General features: G+C 45.1%; 1 protein-coding gene across 4 annotated transcripts in view; it reads left to right on the top strand.

Moving 5' to 3' along the window:
• Positions 1 to 23,853, top strand: part of LOC119160777 (uncharacterized) — a 115,679-nt gene that overhangs the window by 81,372 nt on the left and 10,454 nt on the right. For 2 of the 4 annotated variants that reach the window (XM_037413007.2, XM_037413008.2), the window contains exon 6: positions 19,688 to 19,733. The exons of 1 other annotated variant lie outside the window; for it this stretch is intronic. In XM_037413007.2, the coding sequence (XP_037268904.1) occupies positions 19,688 to 19,733 (46 nt within the window). Of the gene's footprint in view, positions 1 to 19,687; positions 19,734 to 20,211; positions 20,372 to 23,853 lie in introns of those variants that run through there. One more of the 4 variants, XM_037413011.2, reaches the window with a different exon arrangement.

The following is a 23,853-nucleotide window of genomic DNA, read 5'->3' as shown; positions in this document are numbered from 1 at the left end:
CTTTTTCATAAAGAAGAGCATGTCAGAGGGTGTGACTATTTATGGAATGGGTGGTGCAAAGTGTGAATGTATATCTTGGGGAGAGTACCCCGCATTTGGCTAATCATGTTTTAGGTTGTTTGAATGTGCAGCAATTGTAAAAGTAGCCATGTCCATGAGCGTTTCTCTGCTGCAGTAATGCTCGCAGAATCTCGGCCGATGATGTGGTTAATGTTCAAGTGATGGTCCACCAAGGGATTCGAGTTTGCATTGGTTTTCTTGACATCGTTCTGATGCTGCTGGATTCTTCTTTTAAAATTTCCAGTTTCACCAATGTAGGATGCGTCACAATTTTTGCATGGCATATTTTACATTGCCCCCTTGAAATCTTGAGCTTTTTTAAACGGGGTTTTTCATGCGTGTGAGTTTTTGCTTTAGGTTGTTGGTCGGCACGTGTGTGATTTTTTGCTGTCTGTACCCAGCACTTGCAAGTGCCTCACTGACACCTTGCTTGTAGGGTACAGGTGCTCATTTTAGCCTGTCAGCTTCACAAACCTCTTCAGGGCAAGCAACTGAAGACTGCAATTGTTGAGCCCTCAAAAGCTGCGAGGGGCAGCCATTGCTGCAGACGTCCTTCCTTACCATAGTTAGCTCTTGCTTGCGCGGACCAGGCTCAAATCAGATGCGGATTGCCCAAGGGGAAAGAGCTGTGGCAACTGAGCGTTATTTCCTTACAGGATGCGCAGTGTCAAACCTTAAGTATCTAACCGTGTGGGTTTGCTTCTAATACACATTGGTTATAAGCCCTCTGGCTGACCGTCTTATAAAAACATTGAGGAAGGCAATTACTCTATTATTTTCTTGTTCCATGGTTCAAGGACAATATTTGCACAGGCCAAAAAGCACAGAAACTGAAGCCCCCATTGCTTTTCCAAACTGCTGCTTGTAAAATTGTCCGTTGAAAATAAAACACATGTTCTCCATGCAGAATTCCAGCAGCCAGCATAGGTCTTCAATCTCAAAGGGCATACATAAAGGCAGAGATGCATTAGTGCCAAGTAGGTTCTTGCAAGACCAGACTACGTAATCGACGGGCAAGCATGTAAAGTTCTGTGTCTCAATAGATTTCCAAGCAAAAATTCGCCCAGGGTTGTTCCCTGCCATAGTGGTCTAGTGGCTAAGGTACTCCGCTACTGACCCGCACGTCACAGGATCGAATCCCGGCTACAGCAACTGCATTTTCGATGAAGACGAAAATATTGTAGGCCCATGTGATCAGTTTTCGGTGCACGTTAAAAGAACCCCAGGTGGTCGAAATTTCCGGAGCCCACCACTGTGGAGTCTCTCATAATACTATGGTAGTTTTGGGACGTGAATCCCACATATAAATCAATGAATCGCCTAGAGTTGCTCCCACGTTTCACATAAGGGAGTATAAGATTTGACGATACTTCTTAAATTTTCGCCATGGGCTAACGGAAATGTTGTTTAAGGAGTTTGTGCTTTGCAACAAATATGGTCATTCTAATTAACATTTTTTCTTCTTAATCTTGTGACAGAAGCCACTGTTTGATGGATTCTTGCTGCAGCACTGTGAGAGGATGATCAAGTGCAGGTTTTCGTATGCTACATTTTAGTGCTACATATCTCAGCTGCTTTTCAACGTTTTTGTTGGCGGCCCTCAAATCGGATTTTCTTTCTTGGGGCTGTTCTGTATTTTCAAGCTTACGCTTCACAGCATACTTCTCCAGGTGCATACTTTCGAGCTGTTGTGATATTGCTGAAGAGAGCTTTTGATAGCCCTTGTAAGGTGGCTTCAGCCTTGAATGGCTTGAGTTTTTTGGCTGTTAATTGTTTGCTCGAATGCTGCTTTGTGCCCTACATTGCTATCTGAGCACTTGCCATAAGGCAACTGGTGTCATCAATCCTTGTGCAGCTTTTATCCTCATTGCTCTGAGGGAATGCTACACAGCTAGCTGGATCTTGCTCTGACTGCAGCTCCAATGAAGTGACTGTCTGCTTGCACATGTGCATTACATGATCAAGACTTGTCCATGCGTACGTGTGATGGCAAGCTTCGCATTGCTTGCTGTGCAGCTCACAGCTAATGCAAATCACCTGTGTCCTCTCTACGGTGTAGTGGGAGCCAGTCTTGCTTTGTGATTCCACTTTCCATCTCCAACCTTTACAATGTTTGGTGGCAGAGTTTCAAGTCCTAGTTTGTGCTTCTTGAAGATTGCAGTTTTTTGACGGTCTCCTTTGCCTTTCAGAAGTGCAATCCCCCTACTGAATGCCGTGAAGCTAAACAACACTAGCAGTCCTGTCAAGCCGCTGGTTTACGTTGCCAGCAAAGTAAGATTGTTTCAGTCTTGTGCATAGACTTTATGTGATTGTTTGTAGTCAGGCCAACATTGCTCTGGTAGCAGTAAGCCAATTGCTGTGCTCTTAAGTCTTTGTAAAATATTTGGTGAACTTCTCAAGTTGCCCTTTGGGAGGGAGGCCATCTGTTTCTCTCTCTTTCGTTCCAAGGTTCAGAAATGTCTGCAGTATCTTCTCAAAGTCTGCCACATCTGTGCATTTCATCAGAGTGTCTTTCACGGTGCTTTTGCACTCTTTGTTGATAATTGAATTTATGTGTGTGTTTCCAGTTATGCAACACTTGCCAGGCACATAGCAGCCGCTTCAACAAAGACCCCATCGCTTGCTCCCATGCATTCCCATAGACAGGAACATCATCTGAAATTAATGCCTGGCTCTGTATGACACCAACCTTCTTTTGAATAGCTTCAAAAAATGTTTCCATTGTTTCTGTGTCCACCCTCCTAGACATGGCATTCCAGATCTATCTTCAGCTATGGCGAGCAGGGTTGTTAATTGGAAGTGATATCTGTTTGTTCCATGTGTGGAATCATTGCACAGTTTTTGTGTGCCTAGCTTGTACAGGAGTTGCATCTGTGGGAAGGTCATTAAAGCAAGCTCAAAGTTTATGTCATTGTCCCTTGGGTCACCCAGCTTCTTGTAGTAAAGAAGACGAATCCCGGCTGCGGCGGCTGCATTTCCGATGGAGGCGGAAATGTTGTAGCCCCGTGTGCTCAGATTTGGGTGCACGTTAAAGAATCCCAGGTGGTCGAAATTTCCGGAGCCCTCCACTACGGCGTCTCTCATAATCATATAGTGGTTTTGGGACGTTAAACCCCACATATCAATCAAATCAATCAATAGTAAAGAAGAGGAGAGTGTCCTTCTACCTGGCTGGCTTCATCAAAGTTTACTAGGTCATCGTTTGCCTCTTTTGCCCCATTCTTTTCAGTCATTTCAGCTACCCATATTTCAACGCTCATTCGGATGTCGCTGCTCTTGTTTTGTGATTTTAAATTTGTTGCTGATGTTCCGGAGGTCCTCTCTTGTGACTAGATTCATCCAGTCACTGTTTCTGGATGAGGCCGCCTGGATTTTTTGTAGAGGGATTTTGGGGGCATTTCTAGTTCAAGTTTTCCTGTGAATTTCAAAAAAGTTTGAACAGCCTCGTGAGAAGCCATGTGTGCTTCTAATTTATTTGCATTTAGCCATATGTGCATTATGAAGGGTCATTGCAAAATAAGAGTGATGATGAAAGCAGACATGCCAAGCATTTAAAATGATTTCATCGATAAAATGCTTTAAAAATACATAACATTGCATGTGACATTAGTGACATTAGAGCAAGTTGTCACACACATTTGAACATACATGCTAAGATATTTTGATTGTTTGCAATGTGGCAGCAGTAGAAACTTGTTTTAATAACATGAGAAATCATCTTTGTTCTATCCAAATGGCCACTTTATATGCAAATATAGTCACTCCTTTTGCAGTGATCTTTTTTTTTCTTAAAGTTGTCAAGGCATTATTTTCTTTCGTGTTTGTTGGAACGTTTGAAAGAAGCTAAATGCTTTGCAGCGATGCTTCCTGCCATTAGTGTACCAGAAGTTAAATGAAGTTGAGCCTCCAAATAACAAAGTTGAATTTAGAACAAATATTTCTCTTTCGAAATTTTCTGTAAAGGAATAATTGAAAATTTTAATTGAGCATTCTATACCTTTGGTTGAGCATCATAAGTGTGAGTATAAACAGTTAAGATATAAGGCAATGGAGGACTACAAAGAACTGAGAGGGGAGTGTGCATAGTGTCCAAGTTCCTCTAAAGTAGCTTGCTTCTTGTGCTCACGGCAGTATGCCCAACATGACCCCATTTCTATCTTTTTGCTGGACTTCACAGATTGTCACATAACACTCCGTCCCAGTTCATTTTTCTCGTCCTCCACGATAGACATACATTTCAAACATTTTCATTGAGCTATGAATCATAGATCATGTAAGGTCAAGACAAGCTTTGCACCATATGCAGGCCTATTTAAAACATTCGAGAGAGGCCAGCCAAAAAGTTTAGGATATTGTAAGGTATTTAAAAAAAGTGCATAAATATATAAAAAGTTTAAACCTCTGGACTAGCTTTGTGCCTTTTGTTGAGTCGAACTACAGAGTTTATTTTACCAAGAGAAGATGTTGACTTTGGCTAAATCAATAGAGTAGTGTTCAACAAAATCAGTAACCAACGATTGAAATCAGTGCTCTAATAAGTGAGAAAGTAAGGCGAACATAAGCGGAAAATGAGACCCTACCAAGGGTGAATTTCACCACCATGTGCTACGCTATCCTTGTTCAAATAGCCATTGGTACTCAACCACTGGTAGTCTCCCCATTCAGGAGCATATATCACTTGTAAAATTACACCACTTCAGCAATTGTACGTGGTACAGACTAGACGGTACTTAGCCTGTGTTATTATGGTTTTCCTTCTAACACTTTCGTCCTTGCGAGAAATTTGGCCGTTCTTGGGTAGTCCAGAAAACCTTATTTTTTTATGGCACCCAAAGTTACTGATGTTAATGTTTATGGTGCCAAATTCTACAGCTAGGAGTCATTTTTCAAACACGGTCAGTTTGAAACCAAAAATTCATTAACAATAGCACAAAAATATCATCAAACGAAAAACATTGTAAACAAGAACAAAGAAATTTTATAGAACCATTAACACTGCTCTGAACAGGCTAAGCATTAAAAAAAGTGAAAATATACATTTTAAGTGCAAGGAGCACACACAATTATCTTGTAAATATAAGCAATGTAAGTAGGGAAGTTTTTGTGTACATAAAATAACATTACACGTAGTGTCTTTCATGCCACCGTGCCAAGCAGTTTCGCGATGCGGTAAAACACAGGTTTGCTACGCATGCTTCACAGAAGAGAAGAGAAAGAGTAAACATTTATTAATAACAAATGCACACTGAGCCTTCTTTGGGTGGGGCCCTCAGTCCAGGGCTCCATTGTCTTACGCGACCCTGCGAGCCCGCTGGACCAGCTACTGCTGTTCCTGCCGGCGTAAGCTGAGCAGTGCAGACTCCCAAGAGGAAGGGGTGGGATTGGGAATGGGAGGAATGCCCTGTGGGTCAGAGCATTCCCACGTGGAGTGGTACACCCCCCGCAGGGGCGCCTGCGCAAGTAGGCGTTTGGTGCGTAGCGACACCACGGACCCGAGCTAACGGGGGAGTTTCTACTCCCTCCCACGTCTAGCCGTGCGTGGCTTTGCCGTGTCCGGGGAAAAGGGGATCCTGGGGGTTGAGCCGACGCTGGGTGATTGGACCTTTAAGGCCCCCTGGCAGAGGCAACACACCCCTTTGGCCCCGGCTTCACGTAGACGGCACCCCTGGGCTGACCCACCCAGGGGAAATCGGCAGTCGCCTTTTCCTATCTCTCTCTGCCTACATCTTCGTCTTTATCTCTCACTATCTATCTGTCCTGTCTTCTACTCTCTTCTGTTTACTTCCAATTTTCCTGGCGGCAAGGGTTAACCCTGTGCAAATAGCCTACCTTGGTCTAGGCGCATTGGGTTATGGCAGTGTTGTACGGCTGACGTCTGCAAGCTTTAAGCACCTGTAAACTTGCAGCGTCCCCTTGTTGGGCTCCGTGGTGGGTGGCTGCCAACGCTGCTGAACAAAAATAAGACCGGCATGCATGGCGCATTCCCTCTACTATCTGATCGTACCGGCCTAAAGCGGGTACGCACCGACGACATAAATCTCTTCAATCAGCCAACAGAAACTTTTCCCCATTTCCACGTCATTCACTGTGAAAAAACTGAAAAGCAAGCCAGGACCGTCTCTCCTTTCCTAGTCTCTAGATGTCTTACCGAAACTCTTGGCACAGGATACAAGGTAACCAAAATGGCTAGTGGAGACCTTCTCCTCTAAATCCGTGACAAAGAACAACTTAAAAAGCTAGACCGTCTCTCGGATTTCGGTGGCATACCAATAACCGTAACACCACATAGATCAATGAACACAACTCGCGGAGTGGTATCCGACATGGACTTTCTTGACTTGACTGAGACTGAACTTTTGGAGGGGTGGAAGAGCCAAAATGTCACTAATGTACAGAGAATCATCATCAGAAGAGACAATAAGGAAACACCGACAAAACACTTGATACTTACATTTGCATCCAGTAAACTACCGGAATCAATTCAAACAGGCTACACAAAGACATCTATCAGGCCGTACATACCAAACCCTCGTCGTTGCTTCCAATGCCAGAGGTATGGCCATGGCTCTAAAACCTGTCGTGGTCGCCAGACTTGTGCGCAATGTGGAGTCCTAGGCCACGTGTCTGAGAACTGCAAACAACCGCCACACTGTGTAAACTGCGAAGGAAACCATGCCGCATACTCGCGCTCCTGCACATACTGAAAAAAAGAAAAAGAAATATTTACGTTGAAGGTGAAGGAGAACATTACATTTAAGGAAGCACGGCGAAGAGTCGCTCCATTCTATGGACCTACATACGCTGATGCGGCGCGTCAGGGGGCACCGCCGCACCAGCCCTCGCCACCCCTCCGGCCCGCGCATACCGAGCCGGCGGTTGTGGCACCTGCCCCCAAGGCGGCTGTAGCCCAGGCTACACCGCCTACTCCCAAACAGAGACCAGAGACTCCAGAGTCTTCGGGTCTCAAGGCCTCCCCTCACCAGGCGAGGCCCAAAATCCGAACTAACAGCCCGCATGTGCGGGCATCCAGTGCCTCCGAGGAGGCAATGGATACGTCGGCACCCTTGGTGCCGAAAGAGCGGCGTGGCTCCTTGGAGCGCGCCAAGAAAACAAAAAAGCAAATAACAGGGCCTGGTGATGGCCCTGTTAAGTGAACTCAAACTCCCCGTCTAAACAGCCACTCGCTTTTCGTACACACAGCACTATTTCACATTCACCATGAACACTCAAATTATACAATGGAACGTCAGGGGCCTTCTCAGAAACCTTGACGACATCCAAGAACTCTTACATGAACACTCGCCAAAAGTGCTGTGTGTACAAGAAACACACCTTAATTTAAAACACACAAATTTTCTTCGTAAATATGTTATTTTCCGAAAAGACCGTGTTGATGCTATGACATCATCCGGAGGTGTTGCCATCATAGTGAATCAAGGAATAGCATGCACACACCTACAACTCCAAACACCCCTTGAGGCAGTGGCTGTTCGAGCGGTTCTTTTTGATAAACTGATCACAATCTGCAGTATTTACATTCCTCCTAGCTATCAGCTGCAAAAACGCGATTTACACTCTCTAATTGATGAACTTCCGGAGCCTTATGTTCACCTTGGAGACTTTAATGCGCATAGCAGGTTATGGGGTGACTCTCGGTATGACGCGCGAGGTCGACTGATCGAAAAGTTCCTTATCTCGTCGAGCGCGTGTCTCCTAAATCGAAAAGAACCAACCTATTATAACCTCGCTAATAACACCTACTCCTCCATAGACCTGAGCATAGTATCTCCATCTCTCGTGCCTCTACTCCAGTGGAAAGTCATCAGTAATCTGTACGGAAGTGACCACTTCCCCGTAGTTTTGAGCACAACGACAGTAACTGAGTGTCCACCACGTGTTCCCAAGTGGCTCATAAACAGAGCCGACTGGGAACAGTTTCATACTATCGCTTGTCTAGGTTGGAATGACATCTGTACTTTGAACATTGATGTTGCTGTGAACTACTTCACAGTGTTTTTGATTGATGCTGCAACAAAATGCATCCCACAAACAAATGGACACCCTGGAAAACGATGTGTGTCATGGTGGAATTCTGAATGCCGAAACGCGCGAAAACAGCAAAACAGAGCTTGGAGGCTGCTTCGGAACTCACCGACAGCCGAAAATCTTGAAACCTTCAAGAAAATAAAGTCTCAAGGCAGGAGAACGCGTCGGCAGGCCAGAAGAGAAAGCTGGCAGAAGTTTTTATCAGGGGTTAATTCATACACACAGGAGGCTAAAGTCTGGAACATGGTTGGTAGGATAGCAGGAAAACAAGTACACACACTTCCACTCGTAAACACTGAGGGTGATACCTTGGAAGATCAGGCAAACTTCCCACAGACCACCTTGTTCGTATCGAGACACAGATCAGAGACGCGTTCGTCCATAAACAATATTTTCTCTCTGTGTTCCTCGATATCGAAAAGGCTTATGATACTACATGGCGTTACGGAATTCTAAGAGACCTGTCCCACCTTGGTGTGCGCGGAAGAATGTTTCATATAATCGAAAGTTACCTGTCAAACCGGACATTCCGTGTCCGTCTGGGCAGTGTGCTCTCCCAAACATTTGTCCAGGAAACAGGCGTGCCACAAGGAGGTGTGCTTAGTTGCACACTTTTTATTATTAAAATGAATTCTTTGCACTTGTCCATACCCCGCAATATGTTCTATTGTACATATGTCGACGACGTTCAGCTTGGCTTCAAGTCATGCAACTTGGCCATGTGTGAGCGGCAGGTTCAGCTGGGTTTAAATAAGATCTCCAAATGGGCAGATGAAAACGGATTTCGACTTAACCCACAAAAAAGCACGTGTGTCTTGTTCTCGCGAAAGAGAGGCATGCACTCGGAACCCGACATTCAACTGAACGGGCAACAACTGTCCGTCAAAGCCGAGCATAAATTCTTAGGCTTAATCTTGGACAACAAGTTGACCTTCGTACCCCACATAAAGTATTTAAAAACAAAATGTTTAAAAGCCATGAATGTTATAAAAGTGTTGTCACGTACTACGTGGGGTAGTGACAGGAAATGCCTCATGAACCTGTATAGAAGCCTCATTCGCACCCGCTTAGATTATGGGGCCATTGTTTATCAGTCAGCGACTCATAGTGCTTTGAAGATGCTGGATCCCATGCACCATTCGGGCATCCGCCTTTCTACGGGTGCTTTTCACACCAGCCCCGTAGAAAGCCTTTATGTTGAGTCAAATGAGTGGTCGCTTCATCTGCAAAGAACCTACATGTCCTTTGTATATTTCCTAAAGGTGAAAGCAGACAGGAGGCACCCCTCATACACTACTATTAATGACTTGTCGAGCTCCATTCTTTTTCAAAACAGGCCTTCAATGAGGCAGCCCTTCTCAGTTCGCCTGAAGGGTCTAGCTGAGGACACTGGAGTGTCACTCGAACACAGTTTAATGGCTCCTGTAGCATACCCGCCACCGTGGCAGTGGCAGACTATAGATTGCGATGTGTCTTTTTTAGAAGTTACTAAACATGCGCCTATTGCCCATATCCGAAACTACTTCCTGAAACTTCAACACAAATACATACGTCCTGAGTTCTTTACAGATGCCTCCAAGTCTAACTCCTCTGTGTCCTACGCTGCTGTCGGCCCATCCTTTTCGGATACTGGCCCTCTACATCCAGACACAAGTATCTTCACAGCGGAAGCTTATGTGATACTTGTGGCGGCTAAACACATCAAGCAATTACAAATACAAAAAGCAGTAATTTATACGGACTCCCTCAGTGTGGTAACGGCTCTGCACAGTCTTAAAAAACAAAAAAACCCTGTCCTCGTTTCACTTTACTCCATTTTATGCACCCTCTACACACTCAACAGACATGTTGTTGTGTGCTGGGTGCCAGGGCACCGTGAGATTCAAGGCAACGTGATGGCGGATCAGCTTGCTGCATCTGCCCACGAAAGCACCGCCATTATACCGACATCAATCCCGGCCCTTGATCTTAAGCCGTCTCTCAAACGAAAACTCAGGGACTACTGGCAGAGCAAGTGGGATACACACACACAAAACAAACTACACGTTATCAAGCCACATCTTGGCCATTGGCCACCAGTATCAAAATCACGTCTAACAGAGGTAACACTAACAAGACTCAGGATAGGACACATATACACGACACACACACATCTTTTGTCCGGTGGTGATCCACCATTGTGTGATAAATGTGGTGAGGCATTAACAGTTCTTCACGTTTTAATTCAATGTAAACATTTAGACACTCTAAGAAGACAACACTTCCCACTATCCTACCGACAACATATACCTTTACACCCTGCAATGTTCGTCGGTAGGGAACCGCTTTTTAGTCACAAATCATTATTAGCGTTTTTAAAGGAAATTCATAATTTTCATATCATATACCCGGGCATACCGTAGCACGACCTCTCTAGAGAGGTTTTTGCTGTGGTGGCTACACAGGAAAGCACTTGCCTCACGGCCCTTGCACGCAAGGGTACTAACGTGTGAGGTACTTGTGCTAATGCCATACATGTGCACCATCGTTTTTCATTATCACCAACTTTGGCACCTATTCACACCACACACACCTTTCACGGCATGGTCATGATTTTATTACTTGTATGTTTTTACCCGCTTTACTGCGAGGAATTTTATGGCCCTTATACAGCCGCTAATCACAACCATTGTCCACATTCCTGTCTCATGAACTGGCGCTCTTTGGCCAGCAAATGGCTCTTGCGCCAAAAACACCATATATCATCATGGAGTGGTACACCGTCGGTACGGATCCACAGAAGGGGCAGTAGGAGGGGTAGAGAGTCGGATGAAAGCGATTTAGCATATAAAGGCAAGGAAATGAATTGGTCTGTAGTTGCCGCTAAGTGACAGAATCTGCTCTGTTAAGTGAAGGATGAGGGGGAGGATACGTATAACGGCTCTGTTGGTAGTACTCCAGCGTAGCGTTGTAGTTTAGTAGTTCTGTCGATGCGTCGTCTGGATTGGACAGCTCTACCAATGGAGCCCGGCCGGTCAGCTCTCGGGCAACAGCATGAACGCGTTCATTATCATGGAGAGAAGCGTGCCCAGGAGTCCAGACGATACGCACAGGACGTGATGCGGACGGTGAGACAGAAGAGAGGATATTGTGTTATGTGCAGCCACAAGTCCTTGAGCGAAAGAATGGCAAGCAGCTTGTGAATCTGTTACAATAGTGACAGGGGAGTCATGTTACAGTGTCGTAGTGTGAACAATTGCCAGAGCGAGAGCTCCCTCTTCTGCCAGACCACTGTCTGTAGTGCGAAGTGTGGCAGACGCCACAAGGGCGTCTGTGTCATCTGTCACGGCTAAACACATGCCTGACTTCTCTGGGTAGCGTGCTGCATCAGTGTAAAGTACTTGTACGTCTGAGGTATCATCACCAAAGACGCGTGTCATAGCCTGAACTCGGACACATCGACGACCGGTGTGGCGGGAGGGATTGATATTGCGTGGAATCGGAGGCACTTTGATGAGTGCGCGGACACTAGAAGCAAGTTTATGTTGCAGTACTTGTGCGGGTTTTTTGGGAATCGGGTAGCCAAGACGAGACAGGATGGTGCAGCCCTGACAGGTCTGCCTGAGCCGTTAGAGCTGACTGTTGTGCTGGGCCTCGATGAGTTTGGTTACGGTGTTGTGGACTCCTAATTGAAAGAGGCGTTGTGTAGATGCATGTGGAGGCAAGCCGAGAGCCGCGTTCACAGCTGTCCGTAGAAGGATGTCCAACTTTTTTATTTGAGCTAGCGTGAGATTGTGAAAGGGAAGATGATATGTGAGCCGACTAACTATGAGTGCTTGTACTAAGCGGAGGGCATCCTTCTCACAGAGGCCTCTCCTGCGATTGGTGATGCGTTGGATCATGTGTGTAATTTGAGTTATCTGCTGAGCCAGAAGGTGTGTAGTGTGCAAGGCCTTGCCGTCGGACTGAAGGTAGAGGCCTAAAATGCGAATTCGTGGTACCAGAGGGATAGGACGGTCATCAAGAAACAGTGAAATGTCAGGAGAATCAGCGGTTTTGTGGCGCCACTTGTATACCAATAACAACTCCGACTTATCCATTGAGCACGTAAGGCTGCCAGCAGCAGCATAGTCTTGTACCACAGACACAGCTTCCTGTAGGGCGTCCTGAATGGTTCCGTCTCGACTTATCCATTGAGCACGTAAGGCTGCCGGCAGCAGCATAGTCTTGTACCACAGACACAGCTTCCTGTAGGGCGTCCTGAATGGTTCCGTCTGATCCTTTGGTTGCCCAAATTGTAATGTCATCTGCATAGATGGCATGCTGGATGTTGGGAACCTGTTGTAATAGGGAAGGAAGTTTAGCCATAGCCACGTTGAACAAAGTGGGCGAGAGAACCGATCCCTGTGGTGTTCTTCTGCCTGCGAGACGAATGACGTCCGAACCGAGGTCTCCAATCCCAATAGTGGCTGTGCGGTCAAAAAGAAAGGACCTGACGTAATTGTGGATACGTGAGCCACACTGAGATGAAGCGAGATTGTCAAGAATAAGGTCACGGGAGACGTCAAAAGCACCCTCCAGATCCAAGGCCAGAATAGCTTGGACCTGATTTAAAGTGGGGCTATCCAACACGTCCTCCTTAAGCTGTAATAATACGTCCTGTGTAGAAATAGCAGGACGGTAGCCGAATAGTGTATCAGGAAAAAAGTGATTGTCTTCGAGAAAGCGTCTCTCATAATCAAATAGTGGTTTTGGGACGTTAAACCCCACGAATCAATGTCTTCGAGAAATAGTTGTAGTTGAGAGAGGACAACGCGTTCAAAGAGTTTAGCTACACATGAAGTTAAGGATATAGGGCGAAGATTCTGGAGGGATAGCGGCTTGCCAGGCTTTGGAATAAGTATGATTTCTGTGTGTCGCCACTCCTGTGGTAGCGTGCCCTTGTTCCAATGTTCGTTGTAAAAAGTGGTTAAATATTGGAAGGACTGGTCATCTAAATTACATAGAAGTGTGTACGTAATCCCATCTGTACCGGGTGCTGTGTTACGCCTAATGCTTTGCAAAGCTGTCTTAACCTCTGCTTCTGTAATGGCCTCATCTAGAGGCGTATCGTGTACGTGTGGATAATCACGGTAGGCGGGACAGGGGCCCGTGGATACATAGTGTTGCTTTAAGGTGTGCAGCAGAGTGGTATCGTCAAGCCCCGATTTGTGGAGAATGGTGCGGATTGCGTAAGCAGTGTGTGATTTCGTCTGCGTGGGATTTAAAAGAGCACGGAGTATACGCCACGTTCGAGGTGTACTTAGTGAGCCGTTGAGTCGATCACAGAAGTATGCCAATTGTTGCTAGTGAGGATGTTCGCATAGTCATGTGCCTCAGTAGCTAGTTGGGTGATTCGGAGACGAAGTTTTCGGTTATGTTTCTGTCGCCGCCACCGCCCTGTGAAGCCTCTGTGGGCATCCCAGAGATGCAGCAGATGCCAATCCACATCCGGCGTTTCTGTCGTCGCAGCGATGAGTTTGGTAGCTCTTTGAAAATTGGACTGAAGTTGTAATATCCAAGCCTCTAGGGAAGGAGAGTCTTGATGGGTAGTTGTACGATTACGCCTATATGCATCCCAATTTGTTAGTTTTATGATGCGCTCTGGGGCACGCGGCGCTGCTACTTGGAGCTCTGTAGTTAGTATATGGTGATCACTGCCTAGATTCACCATGAGGCTGCACCAGGAATGGTGACTAACCCCCTTTGACTATCGTGAGGTCGGGGCATGTGTCCATGCTCACACTATTACCTAGGCGAGTAGGTTGATCAGGTTCTGTCAGCAGGGTCATGCGATGAATCGCGAGAACCTGTGCGAGTCGTCGGCCTTTAGGCGTTTCTGTTGCGTAGTCCCAAGCCGGATGGGGGGCATTGAAATCTGCTACAATAAGTATGTGTTTACTCAACATGCATAGTTGTGCAAATAGATGACCGAAGTCATCGTTCCTGGTGTTAGGTGCACTGTAAACGTTAAGCACGTACAGGCTGCTACTGGAACGAGTGCACGGGACTAATTCGATAAGTATGTGTGAGATGGAGGTGCTTTGAAGGGTGTGTTCTATGACAGTGACATGCTTAGAAACTAATGTAGCTGTGCGATGTGGTGTATTGTTCGTTATGTCCGTGTATGTGGTGTAACCCGGAAGCGTGGGGGTACATTGTACTTCTTGTAACGCTATGACATCGGGAGTAATCCGCTGCGTCGCAATGAATTGCATTAGAGCTCCGCGTTTCCTACGGTACCCCCTGCAATTCCACTGCCACACACGTAGGAGTTGAGGGGTGTCACGCCTTGACCCACGGTCTCTCGCCATGATCATGCAATAGCGGGGCCTCGGTAATACACGGAGGCATTTCAGAATGTGCTAAATCTTGGTGGAAGGTGGTGGGAAGCGGGACTGCAGCAGCTGCGGCTGTTGGGATGGTTTTTTGAGACGGTGATAGGAAACGGGAGGGGCGTATGTAAAAATGCGGTCGCTGTGTTTCACGTGTCGGAGACGTGGTGCGTTTTGGTGCAGATGGCGCATTAAGTTGGCCAAGTGCAACCGATATCTGCTGTTTAACATCCGTTACAATCTGCTCGACAGCAGATTGCAGGGCCTGCTGGATCAATTGTTGGCGTGGAGCTGTTAGTTCAGCCATAATGCTATCCTTCATTTTCTGCATTTCTACCTGCATCATAGCTGCGAATTCGTTCTTTAAAGAAGTGGCCATTTTGTTCAACGCCTCTCGTGTGCTATAGTCGGATCGTGCCGTAGTTGACGGTATGTCAGGGTGAAGCTGTGTGTCTACTGACATGGGTTGTGGTAGTCTAGGTGGCATTGGTTGTGGTGTTCTTTACTGCGTTGATGTTTGTGTGAGGGAGTGGGACTGGTGTGGAGAGGGAGGGAGAGGAGGGAACTGCCCTGCCCAGCTTACCGTTTGTGCTTTCTTGTGGGAACCGCTTTGCTGGCCATGATGATGCGTTGTCCCGTCCGTGTGCCAGCCTTGAGATCCCTGCTGGCCAGCGAAACCGCTCCGCGATGACGAGCTTCCTCGCTTGGGCCCCAACTGGAATGGCTCCTTCGCCTGGCTGCACTCCCGGACGCACTGCTCTGCCGCCCGGGGCTGGTAGATGGTGAATGGGCCTTCCTGGTGGGAGTAGCTGACCGGGGTGGTTTGCGTCGGTTGACTGGTGGCAAAAACCGCTTTGGGCATGGTTTAACAGCCGTCGGGTGGTCGCCACCACAAAGCATGCAAGAAGGGCAGCACTCGTGGTTGTTAGGCGATAGTGAATCCCCGCACACTCGACATTTTGGTGTGTCGGGAGGCTGTGGGCACACATCTTCGCGGTGTCCTGTTTTGTTGCACTTTCTACAGTGGGGAATAGTCTGTTTGTAGAGGTAGCAGCGAAGAGCCTGTCTGTACGCGTTGACGAAGAAAGGGACTCGCTTGCCACAAAATGTGAGCATTATTGCTCCGGAGTTGCCGAGGCGTCTGCACGTTAAGGACCTCGTAGCCCGGTAGTTCAACTTCTGTTAAGAAGTTGTCTGGTGTGATTTCATGGCCTATTCTGTTGACCACACCTTTGCACGAATTATCAGGCGCAATACCATAAGAGGTGACGTTGTAGGTTGTTGCGTGCACTGTAATTTTGGTGATTTTTCCAAGTGCAGTGGCGATGTGTTCAGATGAGGTGCTTATTGTTAGCTCATTTTGATTTTCGTCAATACGAGCTTGATATCGGGCTTCTCACTGCGTATATTTGCTGTATGAGCTACGGCGAGAAGTAACGCCTTGGGGCTAACCTTGCTCAGATTTAATCCACCAAGGGGACGGATTGCTAGCTTGTAGTCCTCGGCAGGGAACGGTGGGAGTTTTGGTAGACGCGTCTTAGGCCGGCTCTTGTGTAGAGCGGGCTCAGACGGCGTGCTGGGCAGCTGTTGAGTCAGTTCGGTATGGGGTTGCAGCTGTCGGCGTTTGTTCGCTCTCTTGGTAACAGTGATCAATGGATGTGCGTTGTGCTCATTGCTCGCCGGTGTATCGGCGTCTTGACTGGTCTGCGTATCCATCATGTGGTCCGTAGAGCGAGAGGGCAATGAGTGCTTCTCGTCGGCTGCGACGCTCCCAGACACGCTCTCCATCCGCTGTATAGCGGGGCAACGTTCTGTCCAAGCCGCGTCTCCGGCTTGTTAGGGTTAGCGAGGTGGACCTGTTCAAGAACTTTCGGAAGCGTTAAGACATTTCAAAGCGCACTCACAGGTTGAAGTCGGGTATAGGCTTGACAGTGGTGATGCTAGGAACAAGTTCCTATCATTGCAACAGGTCGCCAGGAAGAAATTCTTGAAAATGAACGTGAGCAGGAGCCGATGTGATTCGCGTCCGTCGCATGCTCTCGCTACTCGGCGACCTTCACAGAAAACACTTACTTTCTGTTCAACTTTTCTTTGTTCATAGCTTAATATACAGTTCCTGATTTTTTTTTTTTTTTTTTTTTGTTGGTACCGTTAGCCCTGAGGAGCGTTTGGTGTAGGAGCATCAAGATGAACTGTAGGACCTCCAAGAACCGTCTCTCTCGTTGTACGTCAGCTTCTGAAAAATATGCGTCCAAGCATATTTATTTGGGCTTTTGCATAGCTCTCTAATAACCTGAATTGTAAAAAACAAAAAGTCGACTGCGGTTGCGAAGTGCTGCGCGGCACTATGTAACGCGGCTCCAAGGTTCACTCCTGGCTGCCTCCACGCACGAAACTGCACTCCCTGCACTGTCGCCAGCAAGTACTCCCGCCCGAAGGAAGTGGACGTTCTGCAGATAAGAGCTCTAGCCTTCAGAATACATCGGGTCAACTTACACAGACACGTGCCGGCAATAACCTGGTCCGAGCGCAAAGCCAAACTCATTGTTGGACAACTGCTGATCTTCCAAGGCGGTTCGACAAACTCCCGTACTGAAATCAAAAGTGTTGATGTCGTCTTTCGAGCTTGTGCTGTTGTTGTCATTTGAATATCTCACTCGTGCGCATGGAAAGGCGCTTTAAAAACACCACAAAGTGAAAAAAGAGAAACACAAAAGCGAAACTGATAAAATACTTTTTCTTTTACGCGTTAGATAGAGCAAGGGGTCCAAAAGCGTTCGAAACAGGGCAAATATACAAGTTGTAAACATCGAAAACATACCATTGATGGGGATAGGTGTGGTCGCGAAAGTGTTAATCTAAGTAAAGACATTTCCACTAATTTTAGGAGTTGCAAAGCGATTTCTTCTGTAACTGCTACTTCGCTAAATTTGAAGCTTATGCTTTGTCATTCCAAATACATTCCAAAGCCCACTGATGCCATTTTTCGATGTCATGATTGTGGGGGCAAAAGGAATGCTTGCTACTAACCAAGTGATGACTTTGCCCCATGGTGTCTTGATTGAAAACACTGAGTGTGTGCATACCATCTTTTCTTCATAGCCTTGTGGCTGTGGTGGTCCCAAGTTGGGCGGCCTAGTTACCAGTCCAACCTTGGGCACTCTCACAATTTGCACTCAGTTGAGCCATTGGTGTCCCACCTATGTTGGCTCAGTGCGACCGGCTTCTCACACTTCTCTAAAAGTGCTTTCTATTTACCTGGTTGCAACAATTCTCAGGATTGACTGCACATTCACCAATTGTGTGTGCAGTCATTTTATTATGGCATTCCAAAAGCAGCATGAATTGCTGTCTGCTTTAGGTGTACCTAATTACTCCCCTTACGAGGTCACCTTAGCCGATGTAAATTGCTGTTCTCCTTGCATCGCTGTTCTCCTTGCATCGCTGTTTTCCTTGTTTATAAATGACCTTTTGCGGATATTTGTCTTCTAACATACTGATGTATGCTTACTATACTTGCGTCATAGTAACTGGTCAAAATCTAGGTTTGCTCATTGGTTATAAATTAGTAAACTATTTTTAAATACTGATAAGACCAACTGTATTACATCTCACTCTAGAATAAAATAATTAAAGCAACTATTCTCTGATTGAGCAAGTAATCACCAATAAATATCTGTGTCACTATAGATAATAACTTACATTGGCAGATGCATATTCAGAATGTGTGTTCCAAATTAGTCTCAGGGTGTCATGCACTTACTCAGGCTTGTCAACATTTTGGTAGTACTCTACGAATACTTTATTATGCTTTCATTCATGGTCGCATCTCGTATTGCATTGAGTCTTGAGGCGGTTGGTGCACAACTTACCAGGACTCAGTTGGAAGACTTCCAAGCTGTAAGAATTATTACTCATGCGAAGTATAATGACCCTAGTGAATCTCTGTTTTTCCGATTACTCATTTTGCCATTCAATAAGCTATGGAAATTAAAACTAGCCAATTATGTATACACGGTTAATAATTACAGCCACCCTTTCAATGTGTCGATGTTTTCCGCAGCTTCTCGTTCTACCAGACAACTAACCTTTGGTAAATGGAATATCCACGAACTAACAACGTATGTGGTGAACAGATTTTACAGAGCTGCTATTAAGATCTGACAATGCTTATTTCGCGCCAAACGCGAAATAAGCATTGTCACACACTCGATGAGTATTCCTTCAAGAACAATGTTTTTGACCATTCTTTTTTTCGCGAGCCATACGCGCTTGGAATGCTCTGCACCCCATCGTGTTGACAAAGCCGACAGTTGATAAATTTGTTTTTTGAGCGAGTGAATGTGTGCTGACTTTTATTTAGCCGAGATTTCCTGAATTGATGATGTCGCAAGTTTTAACCCTGTCTGTACAATTACGTTTTGTATTTGTTTTTTGCTTGCCCTTGCAATTCATCTGATGTTTATATTCATGAAGACTCTTTGCCTATCACTACGGCAAATTTTGCACTGTGTTTGAGATATATGCTTGAAATTTCAAGTGCTTGAAACATGCATTTTTAATCTATGTATGCTTGTTTTTTACAATGTACAATCTGACACCACTCCTGTAGTAATCCCATCTTGGTATTGACAGTATTCTGAGATAGATAAATAGATAAAGATAATGCTATACCTTTTGAAATTAGTGTGTTTATATTTCACTAAGACACTAGAAAAACACTATTTAGAAGAATTTCCTGATTCATTATTGGCCAGTTATGTTTAGTGTGATGGCTATCCTAACTTTAAGTAAAGGTCGTTCTTTTTTTCCTCCTGTTATGTAACAGTTTTATTTTTTTCTCTTTGTATGGTTATTTCATGTACGATACAGCTTCTTTTCAAATTCTTTATTAGATGTTATATAACTTCTTTAGTTATACTTTTTCAAAGTGTTCCTATAAAATGTATCTTTTTGGACCCAAACTAACCAATGGCTAAGGGTCCACACAGTGTGTACAAACTTCATGAAATAATTGTAAGCTATAAAATTCCAATTCCCGAATTCCAGTTCTAATATCTGGCGCAGGTCGCCTTCACGTGAGCTCGGCATAATTGCACAGCAGCTAGCTGTGCAGCAAAGTTCTACTTTGTATCGAATGCCTGAAACAATCTAAACAGCCTCCTTGAATTAAAGAATAATTTTCGTGGCCATATCTTAATTTTTCATTTGACTTCACCCCAAAACAGCAGTACCGATGCGTACCACTTTTCAAGCCTGGCTATAAAGAGAGTGGTATGTACCACTTCTTACTCAGGATCTATTCTGCTGAGTTTCTTGAGAATAATGTAAAATTTTTTCTTAGATGGGTTGTTCTGCCGATTTTGAAAAAAAAAAAAAAAAAAAACATGACTCAAAGGTAGAGCCTTTCAAAGGGTTCATCAAGCATTGTTGTTAGCGCTTTGAAATGACTGAACCTCTCCAAACATACTTATTAGCTTCTACTTTCATCACCGAAGGCATTTCCTGTGTATCAGGCACTGTTTTCCCCCAACTGCTTCATTCACGCTGTTCAAGAAATTGCAAACCAGTCGATGCTTTGTTTATTCAGTGGCTGTAGCCTTCTTATTAGCAGTGATTAGGGTGATGTAGCTTGAAGAATTGTGCTATTGAATGTAGCTATTGTTTACTACCACAACTATCATTGTGTTTCGCTCTGGTTTAGGCACGGCTCGCCTTCAGTTTGTTTTTGACCATGCTTCATATGATGCAGTGAAATGCTCGAACTACCTCCTCAACTCAGCCCCCACCCCATACCACATCGTGAAGAAAAATGGTGCATTTCCTGTAACCACTGTAGTTTCACCGACGGAGAGCCTCTGGTGTGAGACATCCATTAAATGGCCCTAGTGCTGCCTCTGAAATTCCTTGAAGACCTGGTTGCCTTTTTTGTGACATCTAGTGTTGCAAAACAATGCTTGTCTATCTTGCAGCTGCCATGCTGTTTCTTCTGCCATTGACGCTTTTTGTGTCTGAACTTCTGTGTACGTCCCTGGATGATGACAATGGAAGCAGTGCTCGAAGATGCCCAGTGAATTTTCTTTCTTTCCTGCGGAGGCAACAAAATAGCAGCAAGTTTTTCTTTCCATTTATCCTTCTAGGACAGGAACTCTGAAAACAAGAGGTCATAGAAATATCTAATTGTGCTCCACCCCAAGAATAAGAATGTGCTCCACCCCAAGAATAAGAATGGGGTGGAGCACATTTGGCAAGCACTCTCAAATTATGACAGGTAGTTTGCCACTATCCCTCAAGAGGAAGGTATATAACAGCTGTATCTTGCCGGTACTTAGCTACGGAGCAGAAACCTGGAGACTTACAAAGAGGGTTCAGCTTAAATTGAGGACGACGCAGCGAGCAATGGAAAGAAAAATGGTAGGTGTAACCTTAAGAGACAAGAAGAGAGCAGAGTGGATTAGGGAACAAACGGGGGTTAAGGATATCATAGCTGAAATCAAGAAGAAGAAATGGACATGGGCAGGGCATGTAGCGCGTAGACAGGATAACCGCTGGTCATTAAGGGTAACTGACTGGATTCCCAGAGAAGGGAAGCGGGTTAGGGGGAGACAGAAGGTTAGGTGGGCAGATGAGATTAAGAAGTTTGCGGGTATAAATTGGCAGCAGCAAGCACAGGACCGGGTTAACTGGCGGAACATGGGAGAGGCCTTTGTCCTGCAGTGGACGTAGTCAGGCTGATGATGATGATGATGATGATGATTGCGAAACTTGTATAGTATGACGTAACTGCTTGGCGAACATAAATGACAGACCCTAACGTGGAAATCATGACATGCATGTCATGTAAGTCATGACTACACACTACGTTCATGATGTGCTCATGGTGGTTTCGCTAGCTTTACTTACACAAAATTTGGTATTTTGTGACGAGAATAGACAAGGAAGGTAAATGACATGTCCAAACATGATAATGATGATATGCATGTCATGTAAAACATGACTACATGCTATGCTCATAGCAAGCTCACGGCCGTTTCGCTAATGTAGTAATGATTGATATGTGGGGTTTAATGTCCCAAAACCATCATATGATTATGAGAGACGCTGAAGTGGAAGGCTCCGGAAATTTTGACCACCTGGGGTTCTCCAACATGCACCGAAATTTGAGCACACAAGCCTACAGCATTTTTTGCCTCATCGAAAATGCAGCCGCCGCAGCCGGAATGTGATCCCCAACCTGTGGGTCAGCAGCCAAGTAACTTAGCCACAAAACCAATGCGGCGGGGCAGCTGTTTCGCTAGCTTCACATATACCAAACTGGATATTACCTGACGTGAATGGATTACGAAGGTATATGACTGGTGCAAACATGGTATTCAGGACGTGTGTCATGTAAGAACATGACTACGTGCCACGCTCATGATGCCCTCGTGGCCGTTTCGCTAGCTTCACATACACTGAATTTGATATTGCATGACGTGAATGGACAACGAAAGGTAATTACATGTCCAAACATGATAATCATGATATGTGTGTCATGTAAGGCATAATGGACATGCCTATCACTGTTGGATGCCTATCACTGTTGGGGCTCATATTGCAAGGGTTAGTGGTGCCATACTTGCATCTTATCTAGATACCTAAGTACACATAACATTTCTACTTGTGTTTACTTTCTACTGCATCCATGTGCCTCGTAACGTGCCAATTTTAAAGTGACATATCAACCTTCCTCATTCGTGCTTCACATATCATCGATTCCGACTGTACCTAGGATCTGCCAATTTTTTTCCTCTCAAATTTGCGTTAGCCGCGTCGTCCTGGTGATAGATATCCAATGTAGAATGCGCCTTACAAGTGAGCCGAGAAGTTATGCCCTAAACGTAACCCCATCGTTTAAAAAAAAGGGGGGGGGGGGGTAGTAGTGGTGCTCTAAAATGTCTTGGCCTTATTGTAATTCATGGAGAACACTGCTTAAGCCACCTTCGCTGCAGTGCACTTGTGCTTTGAGTGAAATCATGGTATGATTTGGAAGGGATGACTAGCACTAGTCACGGGACACAGCACATTTTCTTCAGTTACTATTCGCCGCATAATTGTGAGTTGAGCGCTGACGTCCGAAAAAATACTGGCTCCCATTTAGAGTAGTGTGGGACGTTTTTGGCGCCCTTCTGCACCAGTTTTTGTTAACTTTTCTTCTTCTTTTCTCACCCCTACTCTTCAGTTTCTTGAATCCCCTGAATTTCAAGGTCGCCAGCTTAGCAGATCAACATTTCTATTCGTAGAGTGTGTCAAGTTTATAATTATAATAATTTTTAATAATAATTATAATTATACAAATTTTAATTATAATAATTATAATAAGTTCTATAATTCCTTTTTTGTGATGACCATTAGAGATTGGAACCGGCTGCAAGACAAGCAAGTGTGCTGTATAAACGAAGAATTGTTTTATTCCAGTCTGTAACCCCCTTGCTGTAACGCCTTTTTGAGCAAAGCGGGGCACTCACCGAATAAAGAAAGAATAAAGAATAAAGAAAGGATTTGACAGAGGCGGCAAATGCTTATGTGGACTTTGTCATTATTTGCTCAGTGGGGTGGTTCAAAATACTGCTTCTATTGAAATAATAGTGCTCATGTTTACTCTGCACAATTTAGCTGATATTGAGTGGCTTATGCTTATTTTTTTTTAAAACATAAGGCTTTCTTATACTGCCCCAAATGTTTTTTTTTTTTGTGATAAAAATGATGTTTTTTTCTGTAATCTGCTTCAACATCGAATTTTAGTGCTCCAAAAGTAACATTTTGCAGCTCTGAAAATTGCTCCAAATTTTGTGTTGACTGTTGCACCGCTGTTTGAAGGTAACTTTAGGTGCATAACAGTGTTTCTGCCTCGTCGTAGTTTTTTTTTTGCGAGAACAACGAGAGCCTGATTATTACGGCAGTTTTATGAAAATCTGTATTAACTAAAAAAGAAAAAAAATGTGCCATGTGTTGGCATAAATTCTCAAGTCAGTTCGCCAAGAGACCCACCGCAGAGAAAATGTCTTTACCATCCGCTCATTCTGGCAAGCAAAGCTCCAAGTAGTCTTTAATGCAGAAACCTAGTTAGGTCTCTAGCACGAAGTACGTTTTACGGAAGCATCTGAGCATCGAGTCATCACGTGCATAATCTTTATGGCACCTTAGTCGCACCTATGCCCGCCACATGTCATATGTCATGGCAGCATCCCTTCAACATTACTCTTTGTAGAGACTGTAAACTGACCAGTTGTATCGTTCACTTGACGCTGTGGCATCAGAACGGGATCGGCGGTGGTTGCAATGGGAAAATGGTTCGTACTGGACGTATGGTGCAAAATATTGCTCAGTTATTGCTGAACTGAGGTCAGCGTGC

The sequence above is a fragment of the Rhipicephalus microplus genome, chromosome X (genome assembly GCF_043290135.1).
Source record: "Rhipicephalus microplus isolate Deutch F79 chromosome X, USDA_Rmic, whole genome shotgun sequence".
NCBI lineage: Eukaryota > Metazoa > Arthropoda > Arachnida > Ixodida > Ixodidae > Rhipicephalus > Rhipicephalus microplus.
This window is presented reverse-complemented; position numbering and strand designations above follow the sequence as displayed.